The 20,669-nt window shown below is 36.2% G+C and overlaps 2 protein-coding genes across 3 annotated transcripts; both read left to right on the forward strand.

Annotated features, from left to right (window-relative positions):
- Positions 1–68: 68 nt before the first annotated feature.
- LOC110716331 (protease 2-like) lies at positions 69–8,034 on the forward strand. Its single transcript, XM_021894950.1, has 12 exons — positions 69–756; positions 1,154–1,440; positions 1,521–1,715; positions 2,561–2,907; positions 3,669–3,960; positions 4,044–4,202; positions 4,515–4,879; position 4,995; positions 6,219–6,284; positions 6,395–6,443; positions 7,265–7,388; positions 7,906–8,034. The coding sequence occupies exons 1-12, from the start codon at positions 594–596 to the stop codon at positions 8,003–8,005; spliced, it is 2,148 nt and encodes a 715-aa protein (XP_021750642.1). The 5' UTR covers positions 69–593; the 3' UTR covers positions 8,006–8,034.
- Positions 8,035–8,094: 60 nt separating this feature from the next.
- Positions 8,095–18,806, forward strand: LOC110716329 (protease 2-like). 2 transcript variants are annotated; one of them, XM_021894949.1, is made up of 12 exons: positions 8,095–8,215; positions 8,940–9,172; positions 9,288–9,571; positions 9,641–9,835; positions 12,658–13,004; positions 13,789–14,080; positions 14,237–14,395; positions 14,744–15,109; positions 15,863–15,928; positions 16,031–16,079; positions 16,645–16,768; positions 18,309–18,806. In XM_021894949.1, exons 1-12 carry the CDS (start codon positions 8,208–8,210, stop codon positions 18,391–18,393), a joined length of 2,208 nt encoding a protein of 735 aa, XP_021750641.1. In that variant the 5' UTR covers positions 8,095–8,207; the 3' UTR covers positions 18,394–18,806. The 2 variants fall into 2 exon arrangements, with proteins under 2 accessions (XP_021750641.1, XP_021750640.1); XM_021894948.1 differs by lacking the exon at positions 8,095–8,215 and having other exon boundaries at positions 8,817–9,172.
- Positions 18,807–20,669: the final 1,863 nt, after the last annotated feature.

Raw genomic sequence — 20,669 nt, forward strand, 5'->3', positions numbered from 1 at the left:
TAATTAAAACATGGTGGAGTTGTTAAAGTTAAACGACGCTCGTATTTTAATAAGAATGGACGAATATACCCTTACGTGTATTCAATTCTTTGACGTTCTAACCTAATCTAACATTCTCTCCTCCCAACAAAGGTCATGGCCTGGATTGAAAGGCGTATTTTTTTAAAAAAAAGTTTGTATGGAGGCTAAACTACTGGGATTTTCAGAAAACGCCTAGAATTTTCGAAATCTCAAGGGAGAACGAAAATTCCAGACGTTTTTCTCATGAACTTTTGAAAATTCAGCTTTAAATATTTAATTTTTTTTATTTTTTGCATGGTTTTTGTTTGATTCGAATTCGGATTAGGACAAATAATATTCGGAGTATCATCGAAAATCTCGGTATCAAAGTGGTGTATTGAATTTGCCACGGAATCCGAAGCTTGATTTGTCTCCCAAAACCAACTAACTAGTCGTGGTTTCATTCCTGAAACATTCATAAGCATTGACTAGAGTTCCAACTCTTGACACTACTTGAACTGCTATAACAACGAACTGCAACTCTAGTTTGAAAAAGGAATCAAAGTAGTGATATTCAGGAAGCAGGAAAGAAGATGATGGTGGCACCGGTTGCAAAGAAAGAGAAACATGAGATGGAGATGTTTGGCGACATCAGAGTGGACAACTATTATTGGCTCAGGGATGATTCTCGCTCTAATCCTCAAATTCTCTCTCATCTTCGCGCTGAAAATTCCTACTCCCACCTCATCATGTCCGGTAATTCAACTTATTTTTCAATCTTTATGAGTAATTTATGTATCTAATTCTGATGATACAATGTGAGTCTTTGTATGATTTATTTTGAGTTTTGCAATAATCCAATTATCTGGAAACACGAGTGATTTTTTGCAGTTTTACTTAAAATGGTTCCGTGGTTTTACTGACGTACCTTCCGTGGAATACTAATATTTGAATCCCTCACTAGTCACTGTGGACTGTGGAGAGTAGAGAAGAAGCGAATAGACCAACTTTGATTTAAAAGTTTAAATGTTTTTCCTCTGAATAATTGTCGTGCTGTACTTCGTGACTCATTGCTTAGTGCTCAACACACTATCTTAGTGTCAAGTGTGCAGTCCCAGTTTGTAATGGTGAAACTCATCATATGTTTGTTTAGGGACCAAGCAATTTGAACAAAAACTGTTTGCCGAGATTAGAGGACGAATAAAGGAGGATGATATGTCTGTACCTTTACGGAAAGGTAACTACTACTACTATGAAAGGACACTAGAAGGGAAGGAGTATGTGCAACACTGTAGACGCGCTGCTATTGACAATGGAGTCGTCCAATTGTCTGTGCATGATACAATGCCAACTGGTCTTGATGCTCCTCCTGAACATGTTCTATTGGATGAGAATGTTAAGGCTAAGAAGTATGCATACTACTGCATTGATGCTTTTAAGGTAAGATTGCTTCTTACTCCTCACCACTATTAGTTTTGGTTTCTGACCTCATTTTTTGGGGGTGGTTCCTATTTCTCCAGGTAAGTCCTAACAATAAGCTGATTGCATATGCGGAAGATACTAAAGGAGATGAGATCTATACAATTCACATCATTGATGCTGAGACTCTTGAACCCATTGAAAAGCCTCTGGCAGGTGTGACCTGTGATTTTGAATGGGCAGGTGATGGAGCCTTGTTGTACATTACAATGGATGAGACCCTTCGACCTGACAAGGTATCAATTTTTTTTGTTTGCATTTCCTTCAAGTGTTTCAAGTATTTGTCAGAGCGACTTCTGCTTCTATGTCTAGCAGGTTATGCATGCCATTAGCATCTTTATCCATGTATGGGATTGTGGTGTTTTTTTTTTTTTTTTTTTTTTGACAACTGCTTCTTGGAAATAGTCATTTTTCTATCATGAAAGAGAATTTCTTTAGATATCATTTGAGAACATTTAATGTATCCGTACTACAATCTGGTAAGTGTGCTCTGCCCAATTCAGTAAAAAGCAAATCAAATTACAAAAAAAGATGCACGTTTTCTCAAAGTGGTATCAGCTATGCTTATCCTATCAATTATTAAAGGTTTACTTTCATTTAAAATTCTTAATCTACAACAATTGTGTTGGGTCAATATCTCCCTAGACCTGTTTGAATGTCTATTTTTCGGAGAAAGACCAATTATGCTACTCATTGGAGTTGTGTGAGTGAATATATTGATGCAACATGCAAGCCTTTCTATTGTGCTTGATGCTTAACTAGGACACTTGGATTAGGAAAACCAATGCATAAAAATTTTTGGAGCAATGCTTTTATTAAGGTGAGTTTGGTACTTTTGCTGGTCTGTTGGGGAAAAGAAAGTAGAATCTATCGTAATAGCTATGTTGCTAGCTTTTTTTTATTTTTGTTTGGGGTCTTTATATGCTCTGATCTTTATTCAGGGCTGTTAAGTCTTGTTGTTTTGCTATTGCTCATACAGTTCTCTATAATTGCCATCTGTCATTTTAATTTAGTCCAAAAAATTATTGTCAAAGTAATTCTGATAAGCCTCCTTTGTATGATTGTCATACTAAACTGACAGGTGTGGTTACATAAGTTGAGAACTGACCAATCAAGTGACTCTTGCCTTTACCATGAGAAGGATGAAAAGTTTTCACTTTATCCAAATATTTCTGAGAGTGAGTGTTATGTGTTTGTAGCATCTGAAAGTAAAACCACAAGGTTCATCTTCTATCTGGACACTTCAAAACCAGAAGAAGGCCTCAATGTTTTGACTCCTTGCACGCAAGGTGTATCTACATATGCCAGTCATCGCGGCGAGCATTTCTTTATTGGGAGGAGGAATGATGTTTGCTTCAATTCAGAACTGCTAGCTTGTCCAATAGGAAATCTATCTGCAATGACAGTGCTGCTCCCACACAGGGAAAGGCAAGATTTTTTGTTTCTAACTTTTTTTATTTTGTATCTAGGTCTTGTGTGATTGGTTGTAGGCATGATATTATTGGTTATGTTGGATTTGTGCTGACTACTCTTCTAGTTGTAGTTTGGAGCATGTTCTTCTTTTCTTTTTTTAGGTAAGGACTACTCTATTAGTCGTATTTATTTTGTTTTGCTTTTAATATATACATGGATTGTAGATTTGTAGGTATGACTTATTTGGTTACATTATTAAACTGAGGAGGATTAACTTGTGATTATACATTGACGCTTTGCTGGTGGACCTTATCACTTGTAATCTTTTCTACAAAAGCTGTATGCTGCAACCTGTAAATGTCAATGTAATTGCTTCCTTTGGAACAATTTTCCTCATACATGGGAAAGATTAAACCACCAAGCTTTGCTTTTTCTTGAGTGTTGTCGATTTGTAGTTTGCAATTAGTGAAGCACAAAACAGTTTCAGCTGTTTCTATAAGGCTTTTAAAACTGAGATACCTTCAGTGACAGAGACTTGAGAGGGGGTGGGGGATTTGTCGATTTGATGCTTGTACTGTTCTTTTATGGTTAATTATAGTGCTTTTATGTTTATAGATAATTTTGCTCTTGGATATTATGGAAATAAACGAAGGACATGAGTTATCATTTATTAGATCATTGTATTGATACCATCGGGTACATGTACCACTAATAATATGTCTCCCTCCAGTTCATTTTGTTTGCCTAAGCTTTCTGGTTGGTTCACTTTTGTGCAGTGTAAAGATTAGTGACTTCCAGCTTTTTCAGAACCATCTTGTTGTTTATGAGAGTGAAGGTGGTCTCCTGAAAGTAGTTGTCTATCGCCTTCCTGCCATAGATCAGCCGCTTGAAAACCTATTTGGGGGCCTCAATGTTGACTTTGTTGATCCTGCATATGATGTGCACCATCTGGAGTCGCAATTTTCTTCCAATGTTTTGAGGTTCTCATACAGCTCCTTGAGGACCCCACCTTCTGTGTATGACTATGACATGGACAGTGGAGAGCGTGTCTTGAAGGAAATTGACACAGTAAGTTTAATGTTTATTTTCTTGTTCAATTTGTAATGGTTTTTATTTTAATTTTCTTTCCAAGTCAATCACTTGCCTTTCAGGTATTAGGTGGTTTTGATGCATCAAAATACGTGACACAAAGAAAGTGGGCCACTGCATCAGATGGTACTCATATTCCATTATCGGTTGTCTATCGGAAGGATCTTGTAAAGCTTGATGGTTCAAATCCATTGTTGCTATATGGCTATGGATCATATGAGGTGATGTATTGCTTTGATAATTTTTTCGGGAACACTTCAGTTACAAAGATTTATTTAGCTGAGACATAACCTTTTGTATTATATTGTTATCACGTATATTTTTGAAAGTAAGTAGTAAAACTTTTGAGCCATCATATAATGAAAATAAAATAGACCTACCATCCTACCGTGAGAGTTTATTTGTGAGTTTGTGGATTTGTGCTGAATACACTTATATATGTCTGACAGTGACAAACTAACACAACTCCACTTTTATGTTTGGAGCTTCAATTTTTTTTATGCTTGTTAAACATGCTATATATATGTTGGCAGATATGCATAAATCCTACTTTTAAGGCATCAAGGTTATCTTTGTTGGACCGCGGCTTTGTTTTTGCCATAGGTCATATTCGTGGTGGTGGAGAAATGGGGAGGAAATGGTATGAGAATGGAAAATTATTGAAGAAGCTGAACACTTTCACTGATTTCATTGCATGTGCTGAGTATCTTATAGAGAATAATTACTGCTCAAAGGAAAAGCTGTGCATACACGGAGGAAGTGCCGGAGGATTGCTAATTGGTGGCGTCTTGAATATGCGACCTGATTTATTTAAGGCTGCTGTACTTGATGTACCATTTGTTGATGTTGTGTCAACAATGCTTGATCCAACAATTCCTCTGACGACTGCAGAGTGGGAGTTAACAAATGCACTCTCTTTTGATGGTGAATTACTGTCTATGGAGATACTATGACTTGCTCAGCTGAATATGACACTAGCACACACATCTACTGTCTATCATACTATCATAGAGGGTAGAATGGAAGTATGCAAACGACATATTCTACATTTTACTGCCCCCTTCCCCCCCCCCCCCCCCCTTCCAAGCTTAGAACTTGCATGGTCTAGGCCAAAGCATTGCCATAGCCCCCCTACGGTGCCTACTGGACTATTAGAAAAAAGCTGCCTGAGCACAATAATTTAGTTTCATGACCCACCTTTCTAACATAAATACGGAATACTATAATAAGGAGAGTTAAATAAATAATATATTGACGGGTACATACTGGCATGTAGCCATGTACTATGGCCTATGGAGTTTGCTTCTTACTGAGAGACAATACAATAGAAATTAGTTACTCGTATGTATTAACGGAATAACATTGACTTGTTTGCTGTGTAAAATTTACTGTATGTAGTTATGGGAGTGGGTTTACACATGGTAAAAGTTTCTATTACCCTTTTATTGTTATAGTTTTTTAGGTCGGGTCTATTTTAACCTCCCCTCCACAACCAAGTCTGGCATCACCCGTGTTCCATAGGATGCTACAGGTTATAACAATTATGTTGGATCATTCAATCCATTAGGAATTTTGCAAAATGCTGAAGCTTTTGTTTACATGCTATAGTTGTCAATTTTTATGTTTCTGTCTTTTGATTCCTTTTACTCTGAGGAGGCTGAGAAGGAAATTAGAAGTTTAGAACAGATTTAGATTTTAGTAACTGATTACAATTTATATATTATGTATAAATTGTAAGATGGATAGGACTAGATCCCTGATCAGAATTTACTGGACCTTGAACCAACTTTGTTGTTTGGATGTTATGAGTTATAAGAAGTATATTTCATAAGAATATAAGATATGCAGATACATAGCCAGCAGGCATTGATCATCAGCTGCATGGTTGTCGATGAGGGCATGCGAAATGACCAACAGCTCAGGGCTCCTCATCTAAGAGGGCCTCAAATTCGATATTCATTGTGTTATAGACTTTAAGTCACATTATCCCCTCTATTTTGTTTAGGAATTCCTAAGTTTGTATAAATGTATATATTTAGGTGATACATAAAACTATTATAGGATTTATTTTAATAATTAAAGCTGGGCCTCCAACATGTTTAGCTGCTGCAGAATTATGCTATTCCATCTGTTTAGATCTATACTAATTGTTTTGATCTAATATTTTAGTATGTACCAAGTATTTATCCGATCATCCCCCATAATTCTTGTTTCCCCCATGGTATACGTTGTTACAGGAATGGGGTGATCCTCGGGAAAAGGAGTTCTATTACTACATGAAATCATATTCCCCTGTTGATAATGTGAGTTCTAGGATATTTCATTCTATGAGTAACTCTTTTTAATCAAACTGTATTTGATTCCAGACTCCAGAGAGCTGTCATTTTGATTGATAAATTGTTGATGTGAACAGGTCAAAGCGCAAAACTATCCTCATATACTGGTTACGGCTGGCTTGCATGGTAAGTACTGCAATTTTCTGGTTTGTCAAACGCTTCAGTTTCATTAGCGCTAGAGTCATTCGTTCTTTATACAAAAGTTTATCGGATGAGATCAATAATTTGTGGCAAAATTGATGGTAAGTACTGCAATTGTCTTTGACGGTGTGTTCAATATGCTTGATCACTTGAAGAGGTTCCAATCCTTTGGAAGCTTTCTGGTTATTTCTTTTGGCAAGAGCGCCTTAGAAGTAGCAATAGTGGACAACCTTATTAGTTTAATATCTTTGAAACTTCCCTTTCACCATTCATCTATAACAATTTGTCAAAAATTCTCATTCTTGGAAAAGAAGCATCTTTCTGATTATGGAATTTGTAGTCAGTCCTTTTTCCAAACTGCTGTTTAGTAAGTGGTAGTATATTCTATATAGTGTTGATGGGCATGAAAAATCAATTCCATTCCCTTGGTAATGCTAGCTTACCCAAATTATCTCTTTTTCTTCACAAATTTTCACTACCATCTATCTTTGGAGTGGTGTTGGGTATTAATAGACATTATTTTTGTAAAAAAAAATACAAATTTAGGGATCAGATTGCATTACTTTGGATATTAGGATGTTACTCTGCTTGCCAAATTACACTTAAATTCATTTCCATTATTGCTGTTTATAACCAGCCACCAGCTGTGCTACAAGTGGTTTATCTTTCCAAGTGTGGCAGGTTTTATCTTCAAAAATTTGATCTACAGACGTTGGCACTCTGCTGTAGTTCAGTTCAGTTTTTTATGTAGTATTTTTTTTTTTTGGACCCACTCTTAAATTCAAATCATGCTGTGTCTGTGGCAGATCAGCGTGTGATGTATTCGGAACCTGCTAAATTTGTGGCAAAATTGAGGGAGTTAAAGACTGATGATAATACACTGTTGTTTAAATGTGATTTTGGGGCAGGGCATTCATCTAAATCAGGAAGGTAATCTTCCTTAATTTTTCTTGTTTATGTCTTTAATTTGAAAGTATGTATGTAAGATTTGATATTCTTCCACGGAATTATACGAGTAATTGGTGTTTTAATTAATGACAATGTATCCCTTTCACAAATTGGATTGGTCTATCATGATACAAAATGCCTTGGCAAATATAGTGATATGGAAAGGGGAATGATTTCCTGTGTCCTGTTTAGATCACCTGGACCAGCCATTAAGTTCAACCTAGACTTTTTCCAGTTTTCAATTGACGTGTTGACAATTTTACATACTCACTGCTAGTCTGCTACTCTATAAACAATAGTAACTTCTGCCTCGATGGCAAACCATAAAAGGCAAGTGCGAATATTCTAAGTACATTTAGTGATGGAGACACGGAGCTGTATAACAGTATCATTTGTTTTGTTATACTTCTTTCCATTGATCTCAATCATGAATGCCAATACATCTATAAATTATTTATTTATATATTTATTTTGATCCATACGCATCTTTTATTCTCAGATTTGAGAAGCTCCAGGAAGATGCATTCACATTGACATTTTTGTTGAAGATTTTGAATATGATTCCTGCTCCTGACACAACTATGACAGTGGAAGACTAGTTGCCAACGCTCCCCCAATTGGTCTTTCTGCAGAAGGCCATTTGTGCACTGTAAGTTGTTTCTGAAGTGATGATGTCTTCCCTGTTTTGGAAGTTGAAGGTTGCCATCCGTTGATTTCAATTTCTCGAAAAAGGGTGATGTCGTCAGCCACAGCTTTAGAATCAGGCCTAAACGCAATGGGGTGCTTCCATGCTTAAAGCATATGGTTAGGTATTTGCGTTTCACCCTAGGGTTTTCGAAAATCCTAGGCGTTTGCCTGGGTTTCGATTTTTTTTTATTTTTTTAATTGTTTTAGTTGTTCGTATTTTCTAAGCGTTTCATCTCAACCGCCCAGATTTTTCGTACAACCATATGGTTATTCGAACGAACTAGGCGTTTGAGCCTAGGTTGTTCGAAAAAACAAAGCGTTTGAACCCGATTTCAGAAAATAAAAAATAAAAAAAAACAAAAACAAACCTTGTCTCCGGCGACCGCCTTCCCCTTGTCATATCCACGACTGTGTAGATTGAGAAACTGGAGGTTAAAGGAGGTAGTGGTTGGTGGTTAAAAGAGGAGGTGGTGGTTGGTGGTTTAAAGAGGAGGAGGAGGTGGTGGTGGTAGTAGTGGGTGGTAAAAGGAGGTGGTGGTGGTGGTTTAGAGAGAGAAGAGGGAGTGAGGGTGGGTAAATTATGTTTGAGGGGGGTAAATTTTTTTAAATATAAGGGTAAATTTATAAAATATATTTATTTTACGGACGTTAGTTAGATATTTAAAGGCGACGTTTAGCTTTTTACAAAAAAAAAAACTACATTTTGTTATTTTAAAATTTATGATTTATACACCAATGACGATAAAATTGAACCACCCTTCTCCTAATCCTTAAAATAATGCGGGCACAGATATTTGAATCCAAACTACAAGTATTGTTTTCATTCTCCAAATCCTTATTTCCCAGAATTAAAATTGTCAACGCCAAACTCAAATATTCAAGCTCATCAATGGCGACGCATGAATCAGGAGAGAGAATGACAACGCCGCCGATTGCCAAGAAGGAGAAACATCAGATTGAGATGTTCGGCGACGTTAGAATCGACGACTATTATTGGCTCAGGGATGATTCTCGCTCTAATTCCGATATTCTCTCTCATCTTCGCTCTGAAAATTCTTACACTGATTTCGTCATGTCCGGTAATTTTTATTCTTTCCAACTCTAAATTATCATCAATCTCTCAAATCAATAAAGGAGATTAATTCATAGATTCCTGGGAAGAGTAATTATGTATAATGAATTTGTTTTATTTAGGGACCAAGCAGTTCGAAGAAAAGTTGTATGCAGAGATTAAAGGACGAATAAAGGAGGATGATATGTCTGTTCCGCTACGGAAAGGGAACTACTATTACTATGAAAGGACCCTGGAAGGGGAGGAGTATGTCTGCCACTGCAGGCGTCTTGCTTTGGACGATGGAACCCCGTTGTCGGTGTCTCATACTATGCCCACCGGCCCTGAGGCTCCTCCTGAGCATGTTATACTTGATGAAAATGCTAAGGCTAAGCAGCACGCCTATTACTGCGTTCATGCCTTTAAAGTAAGCCCCATCTTAATCATCCCTACTTTTGTAAACTTAGTTTTGGCTTTTGACCCGTGATTTCTCCAGGTTAGTCCAAACAATAAGCTGGTGGCATATGCTGAAGATACTAAAGGGGATGAGATTTATACTATACATATCATTGATGCTGAGACTTTAGAACCTGTTGAAAAGCCTCTAGTGGGTGTGACGTGTAATGTGGAATGGGCAGGTAACGGGGCCTTGTTATACACCACGTTGGATGAGATCCTTCGACCAGACAAGGTATCAATATTGTACTTCAACTTAGGCTTAGTTTCTTAAGTATTTGTCAGATGCTTCTGCTTCTATTTTCTAATATTTATGCCAGCCATTTGCATCTTAAAGTGTCCTCGTGTGAACTATGGGAGCTTTGGGGTCTTTCTTGTCATGGTTAATTGATTCTGAAGGTGATTTATTGTCTACTATAGAAGAGAATAGAGGTGCATCGTATATTAGAACAATGAATGCATCCATACTGGATATCATTCATGTACAACCAGTTTAATAGTTTAATCAATTTGATTTAAACCCAAAACGTAGCTACTTTCACTGATAGCGGTATATAGCTGGATTTTTGCCTTCCATTCTCTGCATTTCATAGGTATGTTGGATCCAAACAACATATGTACAAGAATCTCTAACACCACACCCTCTCCGCCATCCATTTTCGCTCATTTAGTAAAGGCCTTTAAATTTCAAATATGACATTCAATTCCATTTGTAAGGTGATATATACCTAATAGACAAAAGCCCGTGTTTGGTTGATTCTTCTGAACAAGATCCATGTGAATGTTTGCTTAGTGGTTAAAAGGACCAATAAATGATTCTATTAATCTGATTTGTGTGAATGTAAATGTGAAAAAATATAGCAAGCCTTCAATGACGCTTTAATTTTAGAGGTTTGGAAAATTTGTACATGTTTTCATCATGCATGATGCTAAGGGTATGTTTTATAAACTTGATTTTGTCTAAACTTACCCAAACTTATTATACCTTATAGAACTTATTTTAGTTTTAAATTGAACTTGGGTAGCCTGTATAAAGTTTGTTAACTAAGATACTTGGGATTAGATAAGTGACTTAAATTGAAGAATACTTTCTCATGTTATGGTGAGCTTGTTTGGTGATCGACCGATTGATAGGTGTGTCGTGCACCTAACAAATATAAGGGTCGAATCCAAAGAGACAAACCGACTTAAATTGATTAAGTTGCAAGTAACCAATCCAATTTTTAAGAGTAATTAAACTAATCAAAATAAGGAGATTTTAAAAATTAAATTAAGAATTAAAGACATTTAGAACTTGATAATTCCACTAATGCGGATTAAAGCACTAAAATTATTCTTTTTCCCTCAATTAAATTAATAAACAGTCATAGGTTGAATATTCTTACAATGGTACCAAGAGTATCTTTCGATCAATTATTGGCTTCCTTGACTTGTAAATAGATGTAATCATACATTCATACCTTTTTCATTGAATCATACATACTAAAAACTTTAAGAATGACATCATATAAGTCCTACAAGAACATTTAGCTATTTTCATGTATGTAAAGTCCTTAATTTGGACTAGGGTTCTAATTCACCTAAGAATGTATTTGTTGTAAACCTAATCACATTCAATAACACTATTTTAGTTGTTTATTGATGATAAAATTAACCCTAACAAATAAGATTATAAATTAATTAAATTGGAAATCGAAACACACATCAATCTATATTAAGGATTAAACCATGCCCTAAATTATGAAATTGCCCACACATAATAATTAAATAAATTATTAAAAGTAAGCATTATAACAATAATAATATTTCCTCCGTTCCAATATTATTGCAACAATTAGACTTTTACACCATTCATCACTCTTGTTTGACCATATAATATGATTTATACGTTAAGCAAGATATAGTCATTTGGGATCTTGTTAGATTCGTCTTATAAAATACTTTCACAATATCAACTTTTTACAATTTATTACTCTTATACAATTATAGATATTTAACATATAAAATGTGCTTTGGGATGCGTAATTTCATCCTTGTTGCAACATTATTAGAACAGAGGAAGTATGAATTAAAGGAAGTAATAATACTTGGATTAATTTCATTAATAAGAAGCACTAAATGAAACTTGAGCAAACCAAAAGCAAAATTAAGAACAAAGCCTAATTTATACAATAAATAGTACACTATAAGGTGTGTATTAGATTGATTGTTTATATTTTAAATTCCAATGCCTAATAATCTCCAAAATTGATTGTTCAATTGAAATTACATGAGCTTTGGGTTTAGTTGTGGACTTGTGGGTACCCCTGTGATTTCGATTTTGATTTCAGCTTAGTATTCGCGTGATTGTTGTTCGATTAAATTTGGAAATTTTGTGAATTATTGATGGCTTGCTCTACCACAAATAAGCAAAAGAGAACCCATGGGGTTTGACAACCCATAACTACACCTAAGGGTAAGGGTTTTACATGCAAGAGTAAATCTTTAGGTGATAATGGAAAAAACTGTTTTCCTAGGTAAATGAAAAATTGGTCATCGACCATGATGACATCAATTTCAATGGTGATGCACAATACAAGAAGTTGTTGCCATTCTTTATTGTGAACATGATACTCTCAAGGCTTTACATATTGAAGATGGTGTTATTTGCTCTTTTACAATGTTGGATGGGGTGGTTTTCTAATGCATAAATACTCAACATATAAAAGAGTCATACTAGAATTTTTGATATGTTGGTATGATTACTTTTTGCCTACACAATGAAAAACACACATGGATCTTGGCTAAGCTTGATGAGGTTATCGTTTGCCCACTGGTGATTCGGAGAAATTTTAGAATGTTGGTCACCTTTTGGAGCATGTTAACTGAGAAAAATGACAACTGACTCGAAGGGGAGTCCTGGTGCTCGAAAGTTGGTCGTCTTTGGAGCATGTTTGATGTCTGCCCACTGGTCATTCAGCTCTCTATTTCCATCTGATGTGTTGTTTTTGTCAAAATATAATCTGTCATAGAATTTGCTCTGATTAGCCTCTTTTGTGCCATATGCAAAATTGACAGGTGTGGTTGCATAATTTGGGAACAGAACAATCAAGTGACTCTTGCCTTTATCATGAGGAAGATGAAAAGTTTAGTCTTGGTATTAATATTTCTGAGAGTGAGAAGTTTTTGTTTGTTGCATCTGGAAGTAAAACTACGAGTTTTGTCTTCTACCTGGACACTTCAAAACCTGAAGATGGCCTCAAGGTTTTGACTCCTCGGACAGAAGGTGTATCCACATATGTCGGTCATCGTGGTGACCATTTCTTTATAAGGAGGAGGACTGATGCGTGCTTCAACTCGGAATTGCTAGCATGTCCACTGGAAAATCTGTCTGCAATGACAGTTCTCCTTCCACATAGGGAAAGGCAAGACTTTCAGTGTTCTTTATTTTATTTTTCTGGTTTTTTAGTATTTATCTTGTGTGCTTGGTTAGTTGGTCGTAGACCTTGATTTCTTTGTTTTAATGGACTACACCACTCTTCTAGTTGTAGGCTAGACTTGTTAGAGTATTTTCTTTCTTTTTTTGTTTAGAATTCTACAAGACTTATTTTGACCAATGTGTATTCAATTTATACCTGGATTGTAGACATGACTTTTGTGGCTATGTTGGGCTTGAGAGGATCAACTTGTAATTATGCATTGGTGCCTGGTTGGTGGACCAAATGTATATCATGCTGCATGCTTTTATACTTGTATGCTTTATTGTTTTTAGAATTGTCAATTTTAATTATAAATGCTTCCTTGAGAAACAATTTTTTTTCATACATAATAAGGAGAAATCAAACCATCTAGATGTCTTGTATTTGTAGGGTGATGACTTATTACTGTTTGCATTCATAAATCAGTGGATCCTAATATAGCTCTTTTTCAAAGTAAAGCTGGGAATCTGAAAAATCTGAATTTTATGATAGATTATTATTTTTCGTACTAGCTCAAGAGAATGCTAAAAGAAGAACATATTGTCTTATGTTTATGTTGATCTTATATGGTTAAAAATAATGCTCTGTGTTTAAAGAAAATTCTTTTAGGTGTCTTCAGAAACAAAATATATTATTCATTTCATTGATTTTGGAGGATACAACAGTTGTTACCTTATCTAAGTTCTGTAATTGATAGCCTGAGGGTTGGGGGTTGGTTGGCTTTTTGCAGCGTAAAAATTAGAAACTTCCAGCTTTTTCAGAACCACCTTGTCGTGTTTGAGCGTGAAGGTGGTCTCCCTGAGGTAGTTGTCTATCGTCTTCCTGCCATAGGGTTGCCACTTGAAAACCTTTCTGGGGGCCGCAAAGTTGACTTTGTTGATCCTGTATACGATGTGCATCCTGTGGAGTCGCAATTTTTTTCCAATGTTCTAAGATTTTCATATAGCTCCTTGAGGACTCCTCCTTCTGTATATGACTATGACATGGACAGTGGAGAGCGTGTCTTGAAGAAAACCGATACAGTAAGCTCATTTTTATTTGCTTGTTCTTATCCTTTTTTGTTGTGTTCTGTGTCTCTGTTTCTTTTCTTTAATTCCTCTTATGAAATTTCCTCTGTTTCAATTTTTGATACGAGATAGTCAATATTTATTATTCCAATTCATCCACATGTTCTCTAGGTATTAGGTGGTTTTGATTCATCAAACTATGTGGCAGAAAGAAAGTGGGCCACTGTGTCAGATGGTACTGATATTCCATTATCAGTTGTTTATAGGAAGGATCTTGTGAAGCTTGATGGTTCTGATCCGTTGTTGTTATATGGCTATGGATCATATGAGGTGAGCCATATGTTTTTCTTTGAGCCTTTGATGATAGTCACTACTGTCTTTTGCATTGCAATCACTAGACATTTTCAGTTACCTGCTTGAAATCCTATGTCCTTTTGGATACATTACAAATTACATGTTTTCTCTTTATGTTATCCTTATACTTTGACATAACGCATTACATTTAGTTCTTTCCATCGTTTGTTATCTTGGAAGATAGTGTAAATTTAACCTTTGAGCCTTTATATATTATCTTGAAAACTTCTGCTGGGAGAGTTGTTGTGGATAGTTCTTAATATTTTCTAGTATCTGGAATGACATGCATACATCCTATTTTATGTTCTTAATATGTCTTGGCAGATTTGCATAGATCCTGCTTTCAAAGCATCAAGGTTATCCTTGTTGGACCGTGGCTTCATATTTGCAATAGCTCATATACGTGGTGGTGGAGAAATGGGTAGGAAATGGTACGAGAATGGAAAATTATTGAAGAAGCTGAACACGTTCACTGATTTCATAGCATGTGCTGAGTATCTTATAGAAAATAAGTACTGTTCAAAAGAAAAGCTCTGCATACATGGAAGAAGTGCTGGAGGATTGCTAATTGGTGGCGTATTGAATATGCGCCCTGATTTATTTAAGGCTGCTGTACTTGGTGTACCTTTTGTTGATGTTGTGACAACAATGCTTGATCCAACGATTCCTCTGACAACTGCCGAATGGGAGGTATCCTATATCTTCTCTCTCCTAATAGCAGATAATGATGTGTATGGAGACCCTACACCCATACATGTATAATTGTATCATGTTTTTGCTTCCTGGAGCCTAGGTTAACATAATGGGCAGAATGTCAAATTTTACCAAATGCTACTTCCTCTCCCTCCGTTGAATTTGCGATCCCTTTTCAGATAATAAAAGGGGAAGTAAACACCTATATTTAGACATAGAATATTTCTTCCTTTTAAAAGGATGTCATAGGAATAAAAAAAAAATTGTCAATTACTTGTATATCTTTTTCTTTTGTTTTTTTTTTACTAGTTTTTATTTTTGATCTTTTCATTCCCTTTTCCTTTTCTTTTTTTTTTGGGAGGGGGGTTGGAATAACGACTTATGATTACCGCTTAACTAAAATAAGAGGTGGGACTGCCACTATTTAGGGGAAGCCAAGACTCAAGTGAGCAATTTTTCTCTTAGTCGTGAAACTGTATACTAGGATTAGCCTATTAGCTCCTGGTCGGTGGGTCAATGGTAATAGACCTTGAATCAACTCTGTAAAATATGTACTACGTAATTCAATGTCCTGCAGGCTGTAGCCTGTAGGTCAAAATTGGTTGTCTGCTGATGCAGAATATTGCTAATTCATATTGTCCAGATTAACAATAAAAAATTTTGATCTTCCTGATTGATATGGACTAACTTGATGTCCTCCATAGACCATTAAATTTTCAAGTAATTGCAGCATGCTATATGTTCTGACAGGAATGGGGTGATCCTCGGGAAAAGGAGTTCTATTTTTACATGAAATCTTATTCCCCAGTAGATAATGTGAGTTGCACAATTTATTTTCTCAATAGTTTCATTCATTGGCACTCTATAATTGATTTTGGTGAGTTGTCATTCTGATTGATAAACCACTTATGTGAACAGGTTAAAGCGCAAAACTATCCTCATATACTGGTTACAGCTGGCTTACATGGTAAGTACTAAGATTTTATGATTTGTCATGAGCATGTAGGCTTACATGGTAAGTACTAAGATTTTATGATTTGTAATGAGCATGTAGGCTTACATGAATACATGGTAAATACTAAGATTTAATGATTTGTCATGAGCATGTGTAAGAAGTTAAGAACCGGTTGTTCATCCCCTTGTGGTGGTTAGTCCATTATAAATACTCTGTATGTTTTATGGACAAAACCCAAACCGTCTTCTTATGGTAGTATCCTTGATCAATTGACTTTGTAAGCTTTACGGTTTCTTTAATTTGGCAAGAGCGCATTAGACAAAGCAAACTGAGGATGCTATTTTTCTGTTTTTAGAAGTGCATCTTCCTTGTTACTTCCCTTTTACCATTCACCTTTGCAGACGATTTATCACTTCATCGATAAAATCTAACTTCCTGTAAGATTAATTATTCCAGGATTGGTAGGCTTTGTCGTTGAAATGTGATCGACAGTGAATGACATCCCATTGTAGTTCATTCTCAGGCAGAGTTTTCATGTCCCGACTTCCAAATATAATTTTTATTGTATCTATGGCAGATCCCCGTGTGATGTACTCGGAACCTGCTAAATTTGTGGCAAAACTGAGGGAATTGAAGACTGATGACAACACACTGCTGTTTAAATGTGAATTTGGCGCAGGACACTTTGCTAAATCTGGAAGGTAATATTCTTTGCTTTTTCTAGGTCAATTTCTATGAGCTAAAAGTATAATATGACTTTAAAATGTCATTTTGTTACGAAATATGTAGGAAATTAGGAATGGTATAATATGACTTTAAATATGTAGGAAATTAGGAATGGTCTACTCCAAGGGGGCGTTTGTTATGAGGTATTAAAGAAAGGGAAAGAGAATCAAGAGGGTTGATTCCCTTGTTGGTTTTTTAATGACATTTTGTTCATTCCCTTTACCCCCTCCACTCCCCCAAAGTCTTCTAGCTTGATTCCCTAGCCCCCTTTGGTATTTCAATTCCCTTTCCTTAGCCACCTCCACACCAACATACCTCTATCATTGCCACCACTGACAGCACTACCCTCACCACCACCAACCCACGCCCACGGCACAACCCTTCCACTAGCAACCCATCACCGCCACTCTCACCACTCACGAAACCCCCACCTTAACCCACACCACCACTTTCACCACCCACAAAACCCCAACCTAAAACCCATCACCATGCGTCCATGCCTAGAAAACCAAAAATCAACCGTCATCTACTAAAAACCCACCACCACCTTTGGAAACTCACCCTAACCCACCCAAAATCAACCCTCATCAACCGAAACACCCCCCCCCCCTCTCTTTTTGACTTTAGTAAAAGTAGATCTTAGATAGAAGAATAAAGAGAAAGTGAAGGAGAATTAGAGAACGAGGGGTATTGCTCCAAGTGAAATGGATGGTAGAGGTCTGGTAAAACTGCGTTGCAAGTGAGACAGTGCTCCGATGATTAGGGTCCTGCTAGTTTAGTTGTGGAGGTGGAGATGGGGTTGAGAAGGAGTAGTGGTTTTGTTGTTGCTATTTTTTTCCTTCCTCTTCGTATTAAACAAACAACATAGCAGATGTAAGGGATTTTAAACTTTTAATTCCTTTCTCTTCCTTACCCTTACCCTTTCCCTTTGTTTTACCAAATGTACTCTAATTGTTAAAGTTTGCCTCAGCAAAGTGAGTTAGTGCCAAGGGAATTGCATTCTTGGAGGCTTATCTAGATCGCCTCCCAGCCTTATATATAAACTTTTGTTGGTTAATTAATGCTGTTTTATTGACAAGTTAGCTTCATATACTATCACCACTCTATGAACATTGATAAACCTTTTCCTTGACTAAACTGCAAATTTGAGAGTGCAGTTTTTTTAAGTGTGTAAATTATAATGAAAGTGAATTAAAATACCATAACTATCCTCATTCATTAAATTTTTTTCCTCCCCCAGATTGATGTGATAGTGCTCTGGAATTGTAAGTTAAGAATTAAGTTATGGGTAATTCAGAAAATATGAAGCTAAATTTAGAAAGTTCTTTTCATTTGGTGACAACCTAAATTGGAAACATGGCCTATTTTTGGGATCGAAGGGAGCTATAGACTCGTAGAGCGTGTCGGGAGACTCAGGACAACATATTCTCTTAAATACTTATTGCATTTTTATTTTTTTTTGTTATGGATGCCTGTATGGATTTTTATGATCTGACATGCTAATTTATAATTCAGATTTGAGAAGCTCCAGGATGATGCCTTGACATTCACATTCCTGTTAAAGATTTTAAACATGATTCCTGCGCACGAAACAGCTTAATGATGATCTGTCACTAGTTGCCAATTCTCCCATGCAGCCTGTTCGCTGAAGGTCGTTCAAGTTTGTTTGGAGATGATGGTGTCTTCCTTGCTACTATGATAAATGAAGGCTTTTGTCTCTGGAGATAATCAATTCAAGCTGAAAACTTCTGTAGCCAACCAACTTCAGAAGTTTTGCTGAAGCAACCTTTCACGATTAGAGTAGATCAATTGTTTTAACTACACTTGTATTTATTTGATTTGATTTTATTGAATTATTTAGTTACTATTAAAAAGTGGATCAGGAATTATGTTATACACTGATAATCACCTGCTATCATCATAAGCAACTCCATTAAATTGTAAAATGGGATTGGTGAGAATGTTTCTTTCTGATTTAATTGGAACACCTATCAAAGAATTTTCAGGAAAAAATTTAAACCTGGTAGATATAAAAAGAAACTCATATAGGCTAAACTACTCATTAGATTTAACCGATGTTGAAGAGGTCTTCGGTCATCCGTCTTTTTTCAATCTAGGGCTGACCAAAAATATTATAAGATCTAATCCACATCCATTATGATACTAATTTCAAATTGAATATCTAATCTGAAAATTTCGGATAATGGATATCGAATCCAAATGTCAAGATTTCAAATGACGGATATCCGATCCAAATATCCAAAAATTGGGTATTACTTTGTATTTCACATTTAAAATAAAATAAAATTTATTATAATACCTCCGATTCTTTTTAGTTGCAACAAACATAGATATTGCAGACTCCTAGGCAAAACTTTTAAGGGGGTTAATGAATTGTATGGGTATGTAATTAAGAGAGATTAAAAGGAGGGAATTGTTCATTTAATTCAAACAAAAGCCTCTTATAAAAAGAGGACACCTCATAACAACCAAGCCATTTTCAGTATTTGTTTCAATGGGGATTAGGGGGGGGAACCATAGTTAATGTTTACAAAAATCACAAGTTTAGCTTTAAAAAATAAGGCAGCCACCTACAAATTACATCATCCTACACTTAAATCAGAATTACCCTAATTTCTAATTGGTGTGTTAGTACTAGCAGCATCTATATTTACAGAAATTAGGCTCCGTTGAAGACCGTCCAAAAAAAATCCAGCTGCCACTTCATCACCACAAGCCAACCTGAAAAAAAGATAAGGGACTCATGGCAGAGTTCATCGAAGAACTTTTTTTATTTTTTTATTTACATCAACTGTATGATGAAGAACAAGCTATGACATCACACCACCAGACAATGAATGAAGCATACAAGGAAGATGAATATCCATGGTGGTATGAATCAAATGGGGATCAACAGTAAGGCAACAATGCAGATGCAGATGGTTATGATGCAAATGGTTATGATGACAACAATGATCATCCACACAATTATGGCAGAAACAGCAGAGAAATGAACGTTTAAGAAAAAAGGGCACTAGTTGATGAGATTCTGCTGCACATGGAGGGGGACTCATTACCAAGAGGATTTTTATCCAACTTGGCAAAAAAACATTATGTGCACAGATCAACAACAACAACAAGGTGGTTCTAGGTAATAAAAAAAAAGCCATAGAAGAAGGAAATGTCATAGATGATCAGGCAAACCCAAACCCAGGAACTTCACTATAGGTGATCAAAGTTAGCCCGACCCGTTGGTCCGGCCCGATTTTGGGCAGAATTTTTTGACCCGATATCAGGTTGGGCCCGACCCGACCCAAATTTTTATTTTGGCCGGGTTTGTGAATGTGTTTTTATGTATATTTAGTTGTTTTTTAGGCCCGAAAAGCCCGCCCCGACCCGACCATTTTGGTGGGTTTGGGCACAAAAACTCTGGCCCGAGAAATGGGCGTAATTTTTTAGCTTCGGCTCAGCCCGCCCAATGATCACCTCTAGAATTCAGTGATGAATTCCTAATATCAATTCCCTTGTACAAGAGAACCACTAAAATGGGCTATGTTGCAGCCCTTCACATTTGAAAATCAACTTTGCATAGGCTAAGAAAGAAAGGCAAACTTAGAACACACACAAGCACAAATCGTCCAGCCCTTACTGATAATCACAAAATTGCAAGACTTAAGTCGGTTCTCAGTCACATGCACTCCATCCCAGCAAAAGGGACCCAACATTCATTGACATGCAACAAGTCATTCACATAGATGAGAAGTGGTTTTTCATAAACCCAGAAACAAGGACATTCTACCTTCTCCCTAAAGAAGGAGATCCTTACATTGCCCAACAGTCAAAGAGGTTCAAGATCAAGGCAATGTTTATGGGAAT

Source organism: Chenopodium quinoa, unplaced genomic scaffold (genome assembly GCF_001683475.1).
Source record: "Chenopodium quinoa cultivar QQ74 unplaced genomic scaffold, ASM168347v1, whole genome shotgun sequence".
Classification (NCBI taxonomy): domain Eukaryota; kingdom Viridiplantae; phylum Streptophyta; class Magnoliopsida; order Caryophyllales; family Amaranthaceae; genus Chenopodium; species Chenopodium quinoa.